This window comes from Acomys minous (genome assembly GCF_964271855.1).
Source record: "Acomys minous genome assembly, chromosome: 16".
NCBI classification, from domain to species: domain Eukaryota; kingdom Metazoa; phylum Chordata; class Mammalia; order Rodentia; family Muridae; genus Acomys; species Acomys minous.
Genome location: NC_140498.1, coordinates 2,108,595 through 2,127,373, shown reverse-complemented (window position 1 = coordinate 2,127,373; position 18,779 = coordinate 2,108,595). Strand labels below are relative to the sequence as shown.

The following is an 18,779-nucleotide window of genomic DNA, read 5'->3' as shown; positions in this document are numbered from 1 at the left end:
AAGCACTGCCACCACCCTCATGACCTCATCACGGCAATGGCTTGAGCTTTTCTGTTCCCTTATTATACCCCAGACTCCCCAGGGCTCTGAAACCTTGGGGTCAGAACTCATACCCAGACCAGAAGGGAAAGAGGCAAATGAGAGGGGGGATGGGATAAGAAGCTACGCTTTTACGAAATCTTAACTGTTGCCAGGCGCGGAGGCACACACCTGTAACCCCAGCACTCAGGCAGGCAAATCGCTGTGAGTTCGAGGCCAGCCTCGTCTACAAATCGAGTCCAGGACAGCCAAGGCTACACAGAGAAACCGTCTTTAAAAGCCATTAAAAAAAAAATCATACTGTAGGTTCTGGAGAGATTGCTCGGCAGTTGAGGGCACTTGCTGTTCTTTCAGAGGAGCACAAATGGCCACCACAGTGGCCTGTAACTCCTGTTCCAGGGGACCTGACAACCCTTGGCCTCCACAGGCACTGAAGCTATGTGGGTCACTGAAGTACACGTAGGCAAAAACACTCATAAACATAAAAATAAATATACAAACCAAGTTTGATTGCACAGGCCTGTCTGTAACTCCAGCTGTTTAAGAGACTGAGGGAAGAGGGCGGCAAGCTCAAAGCTAGCCTGGGCTACAGAATGAGGTAAAGGGCAGCCTGGGCAACTTAGTGGGACCTCGTCTTAAGGAACTAAACGCTGAATTTTGCTGTGTTGGCATTCACCTGTTGTTCCAGTGCTTAGGAGGCAAAGAAGGAAGTTTGAAGCCAGCCTGAGCTATTTAAGACTGTCTCAAAAAACCAGAGGGGCTAGAGAGATGGTTCAGCAGGCAAGGTGCTTGCTCGAAGATCCTGGTGACCGAAGTCCAATCCCAGAAACCCACAGAACCATGGACAGAGTTGTCCCCTAACCTCCACACACACACGTGCCATGATATATACACACAGACATCATACACTCAAGCACAATAATAAATTAATTTATAAAAGCCCCCTCCCTGAACCCAAGGCCTAACATGGAAGTCCCTGGGTTCGATCCTCTGCACCAAGCAAAACCAAACCAAACCATAGTAAGTTTCTTAGTTTTATATAAGGAAAATAAAATAATCCTAATGCTATGGGAATCGCAGTTTTATTGTAAGTAGACTAGGGGTATGCCAACGGTTATAGAAAAATAGTGGACTCTCAGGCCTCGGAGCCCAGTCTTCAGATCTTTAGAATCAAGTCACAGTCTTGGTCCTGACTTTATCACTACTCCATGGTGAAGATACTTAACCTCTCGCTTTATCTCCTCATCTGTAAACTGGGAAGAGCACTCCTACTGTTTACAATTGCCAGTGGGTTAAATTAGTAAGTCTGGACGGGCTGTGGTGTTGGTGCACGCCTTTAATTCCAGCACTTGGGAAGCAGAGGCAGGCGGATCACCGTGAGTTCGAGGCCAGCCTGGTCTGTAATGTGAGTTCAGGACAGCCAAGGCTACACAAAGAAACTCTGTCTCAAAAAACAAAACAAAATTATTAAGTCTCTGCACTAAAGTGATTCAGGACCTGTTGTTCAACACATACTGAGTAACAGTAGCTGGTCTTATTCTCAACAGGGGACAAGCTGCAATGGGAGGCGACGAAACTTTGCTTAGTTTCTGTCTTTTGATTTTTTTTTTTTAATGTAACCTACATTATGGACTGGCAAGAAATGAAGAAATACAGGCAGCCACTAAAATAGATAATTAGGGAGGACATTAGACTGAAGATGAAAAAACCCACAGCCTGTAGGTGTTGGGGTCACTCCAGAGGTCACACCTCATCTTTATCACAGCGGAGTAAAGTCCAAAGGGAGATAACATTAGAGTAAGTGACTTCTGGCCTTGGGCTAGATCACACCTGCGCACCCTGGACACAAAGGCCAGGGGGAAAACCGGAAAAGACACAGGTGTTGGGCATTCGATAGAAGCCAAGATACTACAGCTAGGAGGTGGAGTGGGCACATAGGCAAGCAAGCACTTGCCTTCTCCTAGCTGCTTCTCCCAGCCTCTGTTGTTCGTGTGGGACCCAAGGCTTACCCACCTTCTTCAGTGATGGGTGTGTGTGTGTGTGTAGGGCTGGGTTGGTCATGAGCGTTAAGAACCCCCGGCTAGCACAGATGCATTTCCCGGGTCCTTGGTGCTTTCCAACTTTCTCCCTGCAACCTCCACACCTCAATCAGGAAGTGACCTCAGACCAGCGGATGCAGGTGGCTCCGGATAAACTTCATGAAGTCACTGGTTCCCACACAATGAGCCGGAAGGCTAGGGTGGGTGGGTGGGGGGAGGGGAAAGGGGGTGGGGGAGGGAAGGGGTGGGGGAGGGAAGGGGGGGGGAAGGACCACCGAAGAGGACTAGTGGGATGGAACAGTGGAACCACAGCAGAATCTGAGCTGCCGTTCTCCAGGGCCTCTTTCCAGGTTTCCCTGGTTTCCCCCTCCCCCGACAAACAGAAACCGAGGACACGACAGATGGCGCGAAAGGGGGGCTTCTTTATTGCAAGGGTCTGATCTCGTAGGATCCAACATTGCATCCCCTGCACTTTCCATACGCCCATCCAATCTGCTAAAGAGAAACCAAAGGACCTTCCCAGTCTCTCCTCTGTTGTCCTCTGCCACCTCCCCCAACACTTCAGTTCTGCACTCCCAGGACAGGGGAGTAAAACGGAAACAGAATGGCTCTCTTACTAGTGCCCCAGCTGTCAGCCACAGGAGTGCCTTAGCTTAGGAACCCGTGTCCTACAAATTCAAGTCTTCTTCCATTCGCCCAACTCCTATAGTCAAACAGGTCCCAGGGCAACAGGAGGACTAGAAACCAAGGCCCCCAAAGATTACCCAACATTCTAGACACCTCATCTAACCATGGCTCTCCACCCCTGACGCTCTGATCTACAGGGTCTACACCAGAAGCTGCAGCCCTCAACCAACCTGGGTAACACTATCTGGCAACTTGCTCACATAGAAGGGACCTTTGGCCAATCAATCCATCAATCAGTCCCTTAGAGCTTTCTAAGTGTGTAATTCCAACCATGATCCCCAGTGACATCAAGTGCGGCCCCTTTTCTCCCTGTGTACGGTCCTAGTGCATTCACCGGCCCCAGGCAGGGATGTTAACAACGGGAAGTCTGAGTCAGACCCAGATTTTCTAAGGTAAGAAAATTACCCAGCGCCCATGAAAGGTGACATTTTTGGTAATTTGGACACTTGCCAGAAGCTGTCCAAAAACAAAACAAACAAAACACATTCAAAGAAGGAGGGTGCACGGAACCCCATGTGCTGCACATGCAGCAAAGGACGTTGGCGGACTCACAGTCGAGGTAAGGGGTGCCATTACTAGTCTTTAGGTCATAGCATTCTTAGAAACCAGATGGATAAGAAAAGGCCCTACAGTCTCTAATGAGAATCTTCAGGTCTCTCCCCATGGGGACACTCACCCAGCCCTAGCGGGAGGAGGATTAAGGGGGGTTCAGCTCAAACCCTCAGGCAGGCTGCATCTGATACAAAGACGGAGTGCAGTCAGACCCGGCAAATAGATCAACGGCACTGTTTACAAGCCGGGGCTTTCTTGCAAGGAAAACTCCCCACCTCCATTTAGGATGAAGAATCCAGCCCCCACCTTCCCAACCTTCAGGAGGGATTTATTGTCTACGTTTTAGGTTCGTTTAAAAAAAAAATTTTTTTTTTTAAGTTCCCATCAACCTCAAAGATCTGAAAGGGTTCTCTCCATGACTTGCACCATCCAAAACACCAGAGAGAAACCCGGGCTCCACCTTACAGGATCCCATGATCCCGGGGTTTGGACTAGGAAAACTAAAGCTTCCAGGCCTAGGACTGGAAGGACAAACCAAAAAAGCAAAGAGGAAAAAGTTACAACAAAAAACAATGTTGAAACACTCAAGCCAATGGAGAGAGCCAAGTGCTGGCGCCTCTGCCAGCAGAGGCGTGCCCTCACCTGAGCTTCCAGGCACTTTTGATCACGACCTGCGGAAAAAGAAAGCTGGAAATGCAGATGCAGACAGAGTGAAGGCCCTGGTGCCGCCCACAGACCTTAATAAATTATATTTACAGATAAACCATTTGAAATGGGGGGGGGGCGCAGTTCGCTTAAAGAGAGCAAATCCCTTGCGTCTCCCCTTTTCCCCTTAGCTACCCAATCTGGATTGTGAGGAAGAGGTTTTGACCAGCAAAACAGAGGCAGATCTAAGCCAGGATCTGCCACCCCTGCTCTCCTCAGTAATGAAATTAAGTAACGAAGTTTCTGATACCAGGGTGGTCTGGCACACCTCCATTATCAAGACTGTCAGGGAAGCCAAGACTCAGCCGACTACAAACTTTCACAGCCCCCTTGTGAGCGTGCTGGGTTGGGGTGCCAGTGGGGGACTCAACTACGGTCCTCCGAGGATGTGGTAGCGCACTTTGGTGTTGGTGGCAGCCCCGTGTTTCTGCCGCAGGTGCAGCCGTAGTTGACTCTTGTGCCGAAAATGCAGGCCGCAGGGGTCGCACTGTGGAGGGACAGTCTGTCAGGTCCCTATACTTCCCCAACCAGCTTTTAGTTGGGACAGGATGGGGGAATTGTCCAGCTCAGCCTTTTGGTGTTCAGGCCCTGCCAACTCCTCTGGAATTCCTTACTTAGCAAAAAGCATCAACATAATTATCCCCACCACTCTCCGGGGTCCAAGCCCTGGATTCGCTCGGGCCTGAGCCCGTCGCCCCTTTCCAAGAAATCTAACGCCCCTGGCAAGACCCGCCCCTGCGTATGTAGGGGACAATTCCAAGACTAGGGTACCCACGTGGTACGGCTTTTCCCCCGTGTGGATGCGAACGTGGCTTTTGAGGGTTTGTAGATGGCGGAAGCGGGTTCCACAGGTGGGACAAGGATAGGGCTTTTCTCCGGTGTGGATCAGCACGTGCGCGCGTAGGTGCGCCACCTAAGGAGGGGCGGAGCCTTCAGATCGCCTGGGGGGATGGGCAGAACCCTCTCCTCTCCTCCCACTTTGCCTTCCAGCCCTCTCCTTGCCTGAACGAACCGCGAGCCACAGGTCTCGCACTTGTACGGTTTCTCTCCGGAATGGATGCGGCTGTGCGTTTTTAGGTTAGCTGGTCGGTTGAAACGTGCTCCGCAGACGGAGCAGCGGTAGGGCTTTTCTCCTGCAAGTAGGGAGGAAGACAGTCAGATAGCCTTAAGGGAAGAGTGGTCACGAAAAACCAAGACCCCCCCATCTCCTACCTGTGTGCACCGTGCGGTGACTAGCCAGGTTGCCCTTATAGCGGAAGGCAGATCGGCACAGTTGGCATTTATAGGGCTTGTCTTCGCCCCCTGGTGCTAAGGGGTCCAGCCCCGACGAGCACCCAGCCAAAGCCTCACAGTTCTGGCAGCCAAAAAACTCACTTCCTGGGAAGGGTGGCGAACAATGACAAATCTATTGAGGACTCCCCAGGTGCCAGTAAATCCACAACGGTACGGTATACTAGTAGGGTACGTTGGCCTTTTTAACCCCTAATTCTTTGCGGGTGATATTGGGCAATCGTTTGGCTTGCGGCCATACCGTCAGTAGGGTATGTTTGATTTAGTAGTACTACGCTTATACTTTTCAACGGTGGTGACATTACGTGGAGGTTCTTGCTAGTGGGTGGAGGAATTTCTGTTGCCTCACTCCGGGGTGACAGCCTGCCAGAGAGGCCCTGCCAAACTCTGGGCAGATCGTCCAGTCCTGGATTGGGTTAGGCCACGCATTCCCAAACTGTGCTGCTCTTTGGAAGTACACGGAGAGCTTAAAAAATATTTATGGTTGCTCCCCACCCACTCTTGGGACATTCTGACTGGTTAGGTGAAAGCTTCACAGAAGGGGCCAATTTGCGGTCAGGTCTGGGGAGTTACTAATCAGGTCTTTCCTGGGGTCTTTTGGTGCAGATTGCCTTGGAACAGCTGCAGGGAGAGGAGCCAGCTGAGAAGGGCTCTTACCTGGTGGCGGATGAGCCTGCTTAGAAGGTGACAGATGAGGTCCGGGTGGGAAGAGGTAGGGGTTCTTTGCTGCAGCTCCACATTTGAGTCGTGCAGTGGAAGTAGCTAGTGATGGTCTAGGCAGATGGTAAGAGCCAGAGGAGAGGTTAGGGACTGTGTGCGTGAGCGCGCATGCGTGCATGAGTGTGTGTGTGTGTGTGTGTGTGTGTGTGTGTGTGTGAAGGGCGCCTCAAGGCTCATCTTCTGAAAGTGAGCTAGTATTGATCAATAAGTCACATCTCCCCCTGGCCTTTGGCCAACTCCCTAAGGGCCTGTCCCCAGTAGGTGTCTTGATGGCCACCCAATGGCCACTCCTAGAGAAGACTAGCCTCTAAGACTCCTGGGAAATCTAAGGTCCAAACCTGCTCTGGAGACCAGGGGTGTGTCCTTCTTCGCTGCTGCTGCATCTGCTGCTGCTGCCGCTGCTGCCACCAGAAGCTTCGTCTCCACTAGGGAGCCTGACTTTGGGGCAAGGTTGCCCAGAACTCTCCCCAACCAGGCTCCCTGCTTGTGAGGTCTGAGAATTTAGCACAATAAATTTGTACTTTTTCCAGTTGCAGGCCTTGGGGTCTGGGCTGGCTGGACTTGGGGGGCCTTGACTGCAGCTTCGAGACTCAGTAGGTGGGTCTGGGTGTCCTTCGGAGCGCCTGGGACTGCCTGGTGGAGGGACTGTTGGGGGGGCTGGGGGTTCTGCCTCCACGGGTCGCAGGGAGATGCCTAGAGGTTCGTAGCTAGGAAAAGTATGGTGATCATTAGTGCCGCTTCCTAACCACGGCTCTTGATCCTATCCCCAGCACTACTCCCGCGGAAGAACAGAAACCCAAGGCTCCTTCACCTGGCTTGGATGAAACGGTGGCATGCCTGGACTACATGTTCCATCTGCAAATAGGTGGCAGCCGCTAGGACAGCTGGTGCAGTGGCTGGAGAGAGGCGAAGCCTTGAAGTGTACATGAAGTCCAGAAGAGGTGCAAAGCCTCTGGCTTCTGGTCCCCCAGGCAGAGAGAGTACATCCACCCCAACTCCCGCTCGGCCCCGGAAAATTGAATAGAAGAAGCCACTGGAGAGAGGGCAGATGGGTCATGTTAGGAGCTGGGAGAGCAAAGGGGACAGGATGCTTTAAAGTCTTGCCCCGCTCCCGCCTCTCCCCCCCCCCCCCAGCACTGCAGCCTGCCTCCCTAGTTGCAGGTGTGGGCCGCTGTCCCCAGCTCCCCTCATACTTTGGATTCATTCTCTCTCGAGGGCCTTGTGACTCTGACCTTTACCCTGTTAAGTTCCCAGGAGCCCTACCCCCTCGAACCTGCAGGCGATAAGAACTGCCTTGTGGGCTCTTAGGGGTTGCCCGCCAACCAGCAGCGTGACGTCAGTGAGGATCCCGCGCAGGCGCAGCTCATTCAGATTGCCAAGCACGTCGGAGGAGTGGCGGGTGAACTCTCGGACGTAGCCCAGCGCTCCCTCTGGAGCCGCTGTGGAACCCATAGCGACCCAGGCCTGCGTTGGCCACGGACAAAGTTAAAGAGGATGCAGGCATTCCTGAGATACATTTCTGCCCTTCTCTGGTGTTGTCCCCCTCAAGCCAACATCTTTAGATAGCATCACCAGCCCCACTTAATTCATCTCGTTTCTTCTGCCTCTCAACAGTCGCTTCCTTCCTTTTGCTGGATCGCAGAGCTCTTGTAGCAAGTTAGAAATTACCATACCTTCGCCTGGAGAACGAGCTTAAGGAACCCCGCACTCCTGCACGCCGGGACTCTAGCTACCTTCACCCACAATCCTTCCCTTCCTCTGTTTCCCTCCCCCCCACCCCCCGCGCGAGCTTGGGTCACAAGCACCAGAGCTTGCCGGGGGACCACATAATGATCTGCAGCCCAACGCCCTCCTATGCGACACCCTATAACGTTAGACCCAAATCTCCCCATCTCCTTTCAGCACAATTTCTGGGATTCAAGTCTTACTACCATCAACAAACCCCAAGCCCTCTCTGGGGGAAGAAGTCTGATTCCCTCGAGGTCTGGTTCTTACCCCTGTCCTGCAGGGGCTGCAGCTTCTCTTCTCGAGGGGGGCGGGGTCTCTCTCCTCTTTCGGCCCGGCTCCTTTATTCGGCCGGGATGTCGGGGGCGGGGGTGGAGGTGGGGTGAACCGGTGGGTCCGTATCCTTCCTTCCTCTTTGGCCTTCCAGATGGTGAGCACGGGGCGGGGTCTCTGTCTCCAGCTCTGTATCTCAGAATTACGGGGTGGTCTTATCGTGGGGGGAACTTTGGTTAATTAAAGGAGTACCCGAGGATGAGGCTATTAGAACGGAGGAGGAGGAGGAGAACGAGTTTAGAGTTGTGGCGAGTGGTAACATGGGAGCCTTGTGTCGTCGGAGGACCCGGGGCAGCGAGAATTTGGAGGTTGCATTTGTGAGAGAGAAAAGAAAAGCCATCAAACTCTCCAATGTACGAGATTCAGGGAGAAAATAGAGAGCCCAAGTGGTATCGGGTTTGGGGAGTCAGTAGTGGGCTTCCTTGGGGTCTCAGAGGGAGAGGGAGGCGTGGTTGGCAGGCAGGGTTCACAAATGGGGGGTGCGGGGTGGCTCTGACCAGGCAGGGTAAGGAGAGGGCGGATATGATTTCTAGTTCGTTTCCTTCCATTGTCCTGCGACCGGACGGCTCCTGCAGCTGCTTCCCGTCGAGGAGGTGGGGAAAGCCCCGGGTGGGGACCGAGGGACGCTCAGGAGACCTAGGCGTCCGGCCTCTTACTCCCAGTTTTCTTCTCAGCCCTTTTAGGGATCCAGAGAGACAGACTCTCGCCCAAAGCCCAGCCGCTCTCCGTCAGTCCTAGCTCACTAAGGCCTCGAGCACCCGCCCGTCGGCCGCGCTTGGAGTCTGGCGGGGCGCCGGGGTCCAGCGCGGCAAGTAGGCAAAGCTCGGCAATGTCGGCATCCTTCCACGAGGGGGCGGGCGAGCACTAGCCTCGCTTGGCCCCTCGGTCTCCTCCTGGGCCGAGGAAGTACTCAGACCAGGCAGCTGGATGCCTTCAGCCTGGGCTACCTTCAGCTGCCTTCTGCACTTCTGTCTCTTAGTAGGGCACCCAGGTAGAAGACAGAAGAGTCAGGGTGTCTGCCGGAAACTCAGGCTGGAACTCTTAGGAAATTGGCCTTGAAATGGGGGGGGGGGGGGGGCGTCGTGTGCCTGGCAGCACAGGTGTTTTGTTTTTCCTAATTAGTTAGACAGTGCTACCCAGAGCCTGTAGACATGATTTTTCTTTCTTTATTTTTTTTTAAGTGAACGTTAATTTGAACATTAGGTGGAACAAACAAGACAGAGGAGAAAGGGCAAGAGGACCTTGGTAACTTTTAAGTACTGGATCTAGGAGGTAGGCAGGGACTAGAACCTTTGATTTTTTTTTTTTTTTTTTTTTTTTTTTTTTTTGGCTTGTGGAGCCTTGGGGTGGGAGGACAAACTATTTGAAGAAGAGTGGCCAGAGCTAAGCCCAGGTGCAAAGCAGGAGCTCTTTTGTTACGGGGTCAGGAGCGTGCGTGCACGCTTGACCAGGAGTGATGGGTGGACCTGCGGATCTAAGGCCTGCGGCCCCTCCCGTGTGTAGTAGAGGCGTTTTGTCAGTTCATTTGTTTTACTTTGGCTTGTTTGTTTTTGAGCAGACACACAACAAACGAAGCAGCGGGCCAAGTGGGAGTTGAGGATAGCTAGGGACCCAGGATAAAGACGTGGCCATACTTTGTGAGGGTTGTTTTGGTCTCATTTCCATTTTTTCACTTCCAATTTATTGGCAAAACCCACTAAGGGCTCCCTTTAATGTCAAGGCAGAGTTAGCGGTATGGTCAGTTTTGCGGTGCCACTTGCAGTAGGTTGTTGTTATAGTCAACCCCAGTCCTGGTACAGTCTTGAGACCTGATAGCAAGTTGAAAATGTGGGGCTGGGTTTAAAGCTGTCTTAGTTCTGAGACTGGCTGTCTCTGTTATTTCGGTCTGCTGGGAGAGAGCCCGAGTGCTCAGACGAATTTCAGGGATATAGTCTCTTGCCAAGTGCTCTCTGTTTCAAGTTTTAGATGAGATTGTGTGGGGACATAAAATTCAACTTGGGGCTTTTTAGAGAATGAAATTACATTGAGTTGGAGGCAGAGCAGAGAGCTAGGAGTGAGTCTGAAGGCCTTTTGTAGTTGAGAACTTGGTGGGAGGGGCCAACATTTTCTATTTGAATCTTGTGGAAGCTCCTATCAAGGGAAGGGGGAGTGTTACTGTGCTCATGTTTAGGTGTGGAACTCCCCCAGAGGAGGAGGGACTGTGAGAAGCCCCCCAGGGTGGAAGGATCATTTTGGGGTGTCCGATTTCAGAGTGTTTTGTCACTGGCCACATTTGGTGAAGCTGAGAGAGGGACCATGGATTGATTTGGAGGCTCACCTGGTCTGGAGCACACGTCTTTTGCTGATAGCCCCTTCTTGACCCAGACTGTAAAAGTTTCTATTTTTGGTGAACCCCCAAATAAGACCAGAATTTGAAGGGAGACACCTGGAAGAAAGCGGTATGTTTCATCATGGACTTATTAGTGTAAGGCCTATTGAGCTGAGGGTGGAACTGTGGTTTCACACTCCCAAACCCCGATTTCTTATGGAAGAAAAAAATTCTTTCCCCATTTGGAGGAAATGGGGTATCTCTTATTAAAGTGGGTGCTTCTGGCGAACACAGTGCTGCTGAGACTGGCAAGGGGGGGTTGTGGTGGGCTACAAGGAGATGAGTCTTGCACCCTAATTTTTTTTTTTTTTTTTAGGATAAGAGCCCCAAACAGAAAGCAGACAGAGGCCTGGGTGTGAGGGTGAACTGAGGGGGAGGGGTTCCCAGCGGCAGCAGGGGCTGGAGGGTAAGCCAGGCCAGAGATTCCCGCCTAGGTCCCAGTTCTCCCCGGCTCTCCACCCCCCTTCTCCCTCCCACCGCCCACCCCCCCAACCCAAGGAAAAAAAAAACTGCCTGTGCAATAGCAATGGCAGATTCCAGTCCTCCAGGCTTTCCTAAACCACCACGGAGACCAGCCAGGGGGGAGGGGAGGGGAGGGGAGGATCGGGCTTTCCTGCTTCCTTGAGGCAGGGGCAATAAGCCTGACCTTTTGGCCCCTAGCCCTCTAAAGAGTGTCCCCCGGTCTGGAAGCCAGGTGTCCTGGACCCTAGCCCCCAAGCGGGGGGGCCTAGAGAAACGGGGAGGAGGAAGGAGGGAGTGACTTCCAAAATTGGCATCGGGACAGAGCAGGGCTGGCGGGAGGCAAGAGAAAGACAGAATTTTCCTGAAAAAACGGGGGTATCTAAGGACCCCAAATTTGGGTAGCTAGTTCAGGACCGTCTTCCCAACATCCTAGATTTTTTTGGGATTTTTTGGGGGCCCCGGGACCCCTCTAGATGGGGTGAGGAATGTAGTGTTGGGGGAATCTGACTGGGGCATTGCAGCTGCCTCTCCCGCCGAGTTGGAGACGGATGGGCTGGGACGGGTTTTGGGGGGGTGTCCCCAGTTCTGACTGGGAGTGGAGGAACCCCTCCAGAGCTCTCTTGTGGGGGTCCCCCTCCCCAGGGCACTCCCCAGCCCTTGAGCCAGCTGAGAGGAAGGAGGCCAGCGATGCGACTGGGGCGTCTCTTTTCTCCTGCACCCCAAATGTGAGGGATGCACCCCCAAATTTGCACCTTTCAAAATAGGGGACCAGGATCTCAGGGGAGAGTAGCTGAGGTAAGTGGGGAGGGAAGTGTCCCCTGTTTTCAGGAGAGACGTGGCAGTTGGGGGGAGGCTTGGAGGTGCGTGCTGGGGTGGGGTTGCGCCTTGTAACTCTTAGAATTGGGGTGATGACTAGAGAACCTTTCTCTTGTACCCCTAAGATGTAGCTCTTCATATTGAAACCAAAGCCTGAGACTCGAGACCCCCCCGAATATCTCTGGACATTAGGATAGTGTTTGATTTTTTTTACCCCCACAAAAGCTTTGCTGGGATGGGAGCTGGGGGGCAGCAGTTGCTTTTCGGGGGGCTCTGGAGAGTGCAGGGAGCAGGAGGCCTTGGCAGGGCTTGCTGTAGGAGAGATGGTAGTCTTGGAGCGGGTGTGACATCCTAGGGGACCTAAAAAGCCTGCTTACACCATCTTAGATCTTTTGATTGCTAAGAGTTTTGGGGGGTGTGTCGGAAGCTTGGTGGTGGTAAAAGGTGGGATGAGATGTGGAAGGTTAATATTTGGGTTTTACAAAGTTTTTTTGTTTGTTTGTTTGATTGATTGATTGATTTCCAGAAGAAACTTTTGCCTTCTGGGAGGTTCTTTTTAAAATGAAGTCTTGGACAGGAGGAAAGGACTAAGGGAAGGCCTAGGGTTGGGGGTGGGGAAAGGCATGTTTGTCTTTGCTTAAACGTGGCTTTCAGGGGTGGGCCTGCTTGCCTGGCCTGGCAAGGCACTAATGAGGGTTGCTGTGGGGGTGGGGGGTGGGCCTTGGGGGACCATGGGGCATGGAAGCAGCACTTGGTGTTGAGTACTTGGCCCTCAGGTCCAGATGGGCCTCCTCCTGGGCTCTGCTGCTCTCCTTTCTCTCTGGCCTCCATTTCCTGCCTTTGGCCTCCATCTTGTGGCAGGCCCAGGGCCCAGGGCGACTTCCGGCCCCCCCTCCTCAACCGTGTTCCAGCCCCACCACCTCTGGACTGCCAACTCCCAACGCTGCTGTCCTTGGCCCTGTCTCTTCTTGTATTTCTCCTGGGTTCTGACCTAGGGAGGGAGAAATGGACACAGGAAGCCTTAGGTCCTTGTCGGGAGGCAGTTTGTTGGTCTAGCCCAGTCATCCCCCGTTTCCCCTACCACTTTCCTAAGGATCCCCACAGCTGAATTCCTACAGAGGTGAAGAAGGCCCGAAGCTTACACTTTGAACTCATCTTCCAGGGCCCTGCCCTCCTGGTGGCCTGCTGAACTACTGTTGCTGGGTCCTGATTTTTCTCCAAGTTTTCGGGCCATGCTTGCCATCCACACCTTCTCTGTCTCCTCACTCTTGGTGAGGAGTCTTCATGGCACTATCCGGTGCTCTTCCTCTCAACCTACCCCAGTCCTGCTCCCGCCCCAGCAGCACACTGTGGTTTGTACGGCACTGTGGCCACGTCCAAACCACACTGTGGTGTTAGAGCGAGGGTGGGGGAGGCACCGCTGAGGCCTGGCCCTGGGAGGCCACCCTGGAGAAGCAACACACACACACACACACACACACACACACGGCTGGCCGAGGGAGGGTATTGTGATGAAGGTGAGGCAGGAGCCACTCTAAAACCCTCAGGTAGTCTAACCCTTGTCAGCAACCCCGGGAGTCAGTTCTGGCCCCACAGAGCAAAGTGGAGTCTTTGTTGCCCACACCCAGCCCTCCTGGCTCTAGCAGCACAGAAATATTGGCATGGGGAAGTGAGTCTGCCAGTATTGGCTGTGCTGCTCCAGGCAGGGTGGTGAGAGCTGCTGAGAAGGGGCCGGGCCCCCGAGGGCTCAGGAGAGGAGAGGGAACAGCAGCTGGCAGCACCATACTGAGAGATTTTTTTATTATTATTATTATTATAATTTTCTGTATAAAAATGTCCATCAGATGGAGGTGGGAGGGTGAGGGCACGTGGGTATCAGGACCGAGGTGGACAGCTCCGGCAGCTCTCTGACCCTCTCATACGGTCCTTGCTTAGAGTCCCAGGTGATCCACAGGTCCAGGGTAAGCATCAAGGGTCAGAGGTAGAAGGCTCAGCAGGAAAGCAGAGGAGCATCAGCAGAGGTCGAGAGAAGGCCCGAGTCCAGGGTCAGGCTGTCTGGAACAGGAAGTAAACGAGATGGAGCAAGCGCGGCGTACTCTTTCCAAGGAAACCCTCACTTCCTCAAACATTCCTAACTGACCCAGCCCCCACACTGGCTCTCTTCCTTCTGAAGCCCTGCACAAGAACGGGGCTCCTGCTGGGACCCTCCCCTCCCATCCAGGTGAGTACTTCTGCCCACCCCAGCCAGCGTGGGAGGAGGAGGACTCCTACCCTGGTCAAAGCTGAGTTTCTTGGCTGGAGGAGTTTCTCCTAGCCCTTCAACATCCACCAGGTCACTGTTGGCGTCGGAGTCGTTCAGAGCACTGAGGGTGACATCTGGGAGGGGGCATAGGCTAGGTTCTAGGTTTCCCTGACTGCTCTCCCTCCTCCCAGCTCGCCACAGCTTCATGCTCAACACACCCTCTAGCCGGGACTGGAATCGCCAGAGTACGGAAGAGAGATCTGTCCTTCTTTGACCCAGGCCCAAGTCTCTCACTGAATCTCAGATGGGACCTTTAACCCCTGCCCTAGGCAGCACCCCCACAGGTCTCACCAGCCTTCTGTTTCTTTAGGGGAGGCCCCCCAGCTTCAGGGACACTGGAGCTGCTGGGTGGAGGGGCGGTTGGAGGTGAGAGGACACCGGAGGTCGTCTTCTTGGGCCCTTTCTTGGGAGACTCTGCCGGAAGAGGGACAGCAGAGTCTTCATATACTTTCCGTTTCACGGTGGTCTTTATCTGAGCCCTGGAGGTAAGAGAGAGCAGATTAGGGAGTCATCAGAGAAGCTGGGGCAAGAGGGGGAGGGAATTAATGGGCCACTCTGAAGGAATCTAGGAGTTCCTTTATAAAGATCCAGGCCTAGGCCCTAACCAATGTGTAAAAGCCCCTCTACCCCGCAAGAAGCTTTGCACCCACTTAGGGCTAATGAATTACAAAGAAAGGCGTCCCTGAACTGAGTAGCCAGGAAAAAGCCCTTTTCATGATCCTCCGGGAGAGATGGATGCATCTGTAGGGCCACCAGGTTATGTTATGATGTGGTGATATAAAGGCAGACTGAAACTTTTTCATAGAATCTGGCCAGCTACTGAACGCATCCCCTGCACATGCTGGTCTCAAAGGAGTTACAGAAGTAGCCAGGGAGCCCTCATCACCAAACACACCCATGGAGTATCTGTATCTGGGTACCCTGAAAATAAAATTTTCCGAAGGCCCTAGTTACCACTGCATTCCCTGAACTTCCGGACCACCTGCCACATTTATATTCTCTCAGTCTTCAAAGAAATGCTAACAAAACTAGCCGCTTAGGAAAGATATCGAGCTGGGGGTTCCGAGAGAGAATAGTGGGTAGGGAGGAAGAAAGTTGGCCGCCCCTCCCTTTCTCTGCCAGCCACCCTCCCTCACACTGTCCGTTCCTTGATGACACAGCTGATGTGATTAAGGTCGTCCCCAAATCGCTTCACAGCAGCCCTCAGCATCTCTATCTCCGTCTCCGTCCACTTGGCACTGTCGGAAGGGGAGAAGAGTGACAGCCAAAAAAAAAAAAAAAAAAAAAAAAAAAGGAGGAGTGTGTGTGTGTGTGTGTGTGTGTGTGTGTGTGTGTGTGTGTGTGTGTGTGTGTGTGTGTGTGTGTGTGTGTGTGTGTGTGTGTGTGTGTGTGTGTGTGTGTGTGTGTGTGTGTGTGTGTGTGTGTGTGTGTGTGTGTGTGTGTGTGTGTAACCAGCCCGCAGGCTATGCCGTCCACGGCCGAGCAGCCTCTCCCCCCAAACCCCTAGTCTCTGGGGCACCTTTCAAAGATTCATAAACAGGGCCTCCTTAAGAAAAACCCTGGGGACAAGCCGCTAGCCGCATGAAATTGCATCCAGGGCCACTTTGAAAACATTTCATAGTGTTACAGCTTCCTTGAACAACCCACGGAAACCAATGCAACAAGTGAGGCCTTACAGACGGAACCCTTGAGAGACGTGTGGCGGCACTAGGAGGGAGTCCACCAGGCTCGGGTGGGTGGGAGACTATGGAGGTTTGCAGCTGGGGGTGGGCGGTGTGGACCCGGTGGTTATCTTCAGCTGTCATTTACTAACTCAACAACGATCAACACCTCCACTGCGCTGGGCCAGGCGCAGAGGAATTATTTGTCCCCCCCGCCCCCCGGCTCTACAGAGGGTTTTGTCTGTGACTGAGCCCAAGAGTCGGCTCTGGGCGTCCGGGTCCTAGGCTGGTCTCACGTACCCGGCAGGGGAAGAGTCCGACACTGGATGCAGCTGCATCGTCAGCTCCCCGAGCTTCGTGAAGGCGGCGCCGGCCGCCGAGAAGATCTCTCCAACCTGGGGGCGGAGCAGCATTACGGGGGGCCGGCAGCTCGCCGTCCCTCCCCAGCCTCGGATCCGCCCGCCCCCGGCCCAGCGCGCGCACCAGCCGGGAACCAAGCAGGGGGCCCACCCTCCCGTGGCCGCCAGGGAGCGCAGTCCGCGAGGGGAAGGTCGAACCTTGGTGGACGCTGACGTCATGGCCCCCGCGCACCTCCTCACGGAGACGCTCCGCCGCCGCCGCCGCCGCCACCACGCGAGCTGGAAACCACGGAGGGCCCGGCTGTCGGCCGCTCGGGCTCCCGCGCAGGAAGTCCCGCCTTCCCTGCAGCTGATTGGCTAGATTCCCGACCTCTCCCCCTGTCACTCAGGTCGCTTAGACGCGCGAGGCGAGGGGACGGGGAGAAAGGTGAGACGTCGTCTCACTTCCGGCAGGCTTCAGTCCACTTCCGTCGGAGGGTCCGGGGGCCCCTCGTGGAGGCCGGTCTCGGTCCTTCAAGCCCAGACCCTCCCGCTCCCTGAAAGCACGAACACCAAGCTTAGGAGAAACGCTTTTTATTGTAGTTCCGGGGAGGGCGGGGGCGGCCAGTCCCGGTTCGCAGGGTCAGGCAATGCCGTCTCCCCGGGGCGCCAGGTGGGTGGGGCGGACAGGCTGAGGGGGGTTTAAATAGAGGGGGGGGGGAGGGAAGGCCGGGCAGCGCTCTAGCGCACCATGTACTCCTTGCGCTTATTGAGCCGGACTTGGCAGAAGGAGAAGCCTCCGAGGAGGAGGTAGAGGCCCGCGGCGATGAAACAGTTGTAGCTGACTTGCTCGTACAAGCTGTATATGCTCTGGGGGCCGTTCCTGCAGAGTGGCGGGGAAGCAGGCAGACGTCAAGCACTCGGAGTCACCCGGTGCGCGCGCGGTGACACCGGACACCTTTGCTCAGCGCATAGACTCCTATCGGTCTTGCTGACAGTCATACCAACTGTGGTATGTCTGTCCATGGTGTCCGTTTTGCAGAGCAGGAAGGCAAAATATTGGGAAGAGGCGACATCCGAGCTGATGGACGGCCCCTGCGGTGGCCGCGGACGCCTGGCTTGCAAGGCCGCTCCTAAGTACACTCCGACCCCCATTTCACTTTTTAGTGTTGGGGATTGAAACTAGGGCCTTGAGTGGTTAAGGGCGCGTTTGACACTCAACCACTTTGTAGAGGAACAGCCCTCTTCTTGCAGCCTCCCCCCCCCCCCCACACACAACCTACGGCCATAAACGTCCAGCCTTCAGCAGCGTCCCCATAATTCTGACCCTTAACCCTGCTGCTTCTCATCTGCGCCCAGGCTCGCCTAAGCACCCGTGACCACTTACTCAAAATCTTTCTCCGTGAAGGGAACGTCTTCAATTAACACAGCAGAGTGGACATTGAAAAATATCCCGAGCATTATCTGGAGGAACAAAGGGGGCAGATCGGTGGTCAAGCTCTTTGGTAGCTCCTAAGCTCCTCCCATTCCTAATGTTGGCCCAACGCTGGCGCCAGAGATTTAACTAGACAGGGCTAGGAGCAGGGTGGTTCTAACTAGATTTGGACTCAGCCATCTGGAACAGGGCATGAGGTAGGACACTGGGAAGAGTAGCCGGGTACAAGGAGGCATACAGCAAACAGCTCTCCAAGACGCGTCATCGTCATGGGAGCAGACGGAAGAGATGAGGGGAAGCCAGCACTTCGTATTTCTGGAGGTGGCGGGCGGTAGAGCTCTGGAGAAGCAAGGCTTCGGGTTCCATTTTCCGGAGTCAGCACACTTTCCCCCTTGCCTCCGTTCAAGTCAAGCACGTCACACAGGTCTAGCTCTCCTTTGCCTTTAAAGGTCTGCAAATTTACCTGAACTGGCTCCCAGTCCCAGGGTCCTGTCCCCAGCACCCTTTCGCTCCGGTTCCCCAATTTTTTTTTTTCGACCCGAGTCCCATCTCGTTTACAAGCAGCTATTTAGCCAGCCCCTTTAATCGGTCTGCTGCTTCCTCAGGCCTGGGGGCGGAGAAGGGGTGTTCCTGGCCTCCCAGCACTTCAACCCCGGAGCCCCTCAGACCCGGACCGCAGGTAGGTCCCCTCACCAACATAATCACTCCCCAGGCGCTGAGGACGATGCCACAGGCGGCCAGCTTAGGTCCGCAGCACAGGAGCGACGCCATGGAGGAGGGAGGCAGGGGCCGCTAGAGACTGTGCGAGGCGCAGAGCGACCGGAGGTAACCCTGGCGACTCGGGGAGCTGGATTTGGGGAGTTGGATTTGGGGACTTGCGCGGTGCCGAGCGGGGGGGCGTGGCCTCGGGCGTGGACCACTTGGTGGGGGGGAGGGGGTGGCTGGAAATGACAGCTGTGTCCCAGGCCGGGCCAAGCCTCCCGCAGGAGGACGCAGCGTCGGAAACCAAAGCAGCCACTCTACCAGTCCCCTCTCCTGACCCAGGTGGCAGGGGCGTGAGTGACGCAGGAATCAGGGCCAGCGAGTTCTCGCTCCATCGCCTACCCGGACTTGGAATGGAAGGAGCAGGCATCTCACGTGACCGGCTTTGGCGGGTCACATGACCAGGAACCAGCCGTAACCTAGTGTCAGGAAAGAGTCTAGCCGCGGTGAACGCCTGTTCGGTTGAGTAATGGGGCTGTTACGGTAGGGCGAGAAGCTTGGGGTCGTCCGATTCCTCCCTCACACCCCTTAGTCGTGGGTGGTCC

At 54.5% G+C, this 18,779-nt stretch overlaps 3 protein-coding genes and 1 long non-coding RNA gene across 9 annotated transcripts; 1 reads left to right on the top strand and 3 right to left on the bottom strand.

Moving 5' to 3' along the window:
• Positions 1-2,480: 2,480 nt before the first annotated feature.
• BCL6B (BCL6B transcription repressor) lies at positions 2,481-8,129 on the bottom strand. Of its 2 annotated transcripts, XM_084764338.1 has the most exons (9): positions 8,028-8,129; positions 7,306-7,496; positions 6,844-7,065; positions 6,371-6,739; positions 5,970-6,085; positions 5,235-5,399; positions 5,025-5,155; positions 4,798-4,935; positions 2,481-4,509 (listed from the first exon to the last, which is right to left on the bottom strand). In XM_084764338.1, exons 2-9 carry the CDS (start codon positions 7,482-7,484, stop codon positions 4,393-4,395), a joined length of 1,437 nt encoding a protein of 478 aa, XP_084620464.1. In that variant the 5' UTR covers positions 7,485-7,496; positions 8,028-8,129; the 3' UTR covers positions 2,481-4,392. The 2 variants fall into 2 exon arrangements, with proteins under 2 accessions (XP_084620464.1, XP_084620463.1); XM_084764337.1 differs by lacking the exon at positions 5,235-5,399 and having other exon boundaries at positions 8,028-8,104.
• LOC311587481 lies at positions 5,406-6,924 on the top strand. The gene is made up of 3 exons (XR_014775881.1): positions 5,406-5,996; positions 6,563-6,629; positions 6,803-6,924. It is a non-coding gene; the product is annotated as an uncharacterized lncRNA (long non-coding RNA).
• Positions 8,130-13,519: 5,390 nt separating the features above from the next.
• BACC1 (BPTF associated chromatin complex component 1) lies at positions 13,520-16,480 on the bottom strand. 5 transcript variants are annotated; one of them, XM_084763694.1, is made up of 6 exons: positions 16,257-16,416; positions 16,000-16,094; positions 15,175-15,276; positions 14,330-14,517; positions 14,008-14,112; positions 13,520-13,791 (listed from the first exon to the last, which is right to left on the bottom strand). In XM_084763694.1, the coding sequence occupies exons 1-6, from the start codon at positions 16,275-16,277 to the stop codon at positions 13,727-13,729; spliced, it is 576 nt and encodes a 191-aa protein (XP_084619820.1). In that variant the 5' UTR covers positions 16,278-16,416; the 3' UTR covers positions 13,520-13,726. The 5 variants fall into 5 exon arrangements, with proteins under 5 accessions (XP_084619820.1, XP_084619821.1, XP_084619822.1 ...); XM_084763695.1 differs by having other exon boundaries at positions 13,520-13,787; positions 16,257-16,415; XM_084763696.1 differs by lacking the exon at positions 15,175-15,276 and having other exon boundaries at positions 16,257-16,480.
• Positions 16,481-16,615: 135 nt separating this feature from the next.
• RNASEK (ribonuclease K) lies at positions 16,616-18,364 on the bottom strand. Its single transcript, XM_084763699.1, has 3 exons — positions 18,166-18,364; positions 17,425-17,501; positions 16,616-16,920 (listed from the first exon to the last, which is right to left on the bottom strand). The coding sequence occupies exons 1-3, from the start codon at positions 18,241-18,243 to the stop codon at positions 16,779-16,781; spliced, it is 297 nt and encodes a 98-aa protein (XP_084619825.1). The 5' UTR covers positions 18,244-18,364; the 3' UTR covers positions 16,616-16,778.
• Between the last annotated feature and the right edge of the window lie 415 nt (positions 18,365-18,779).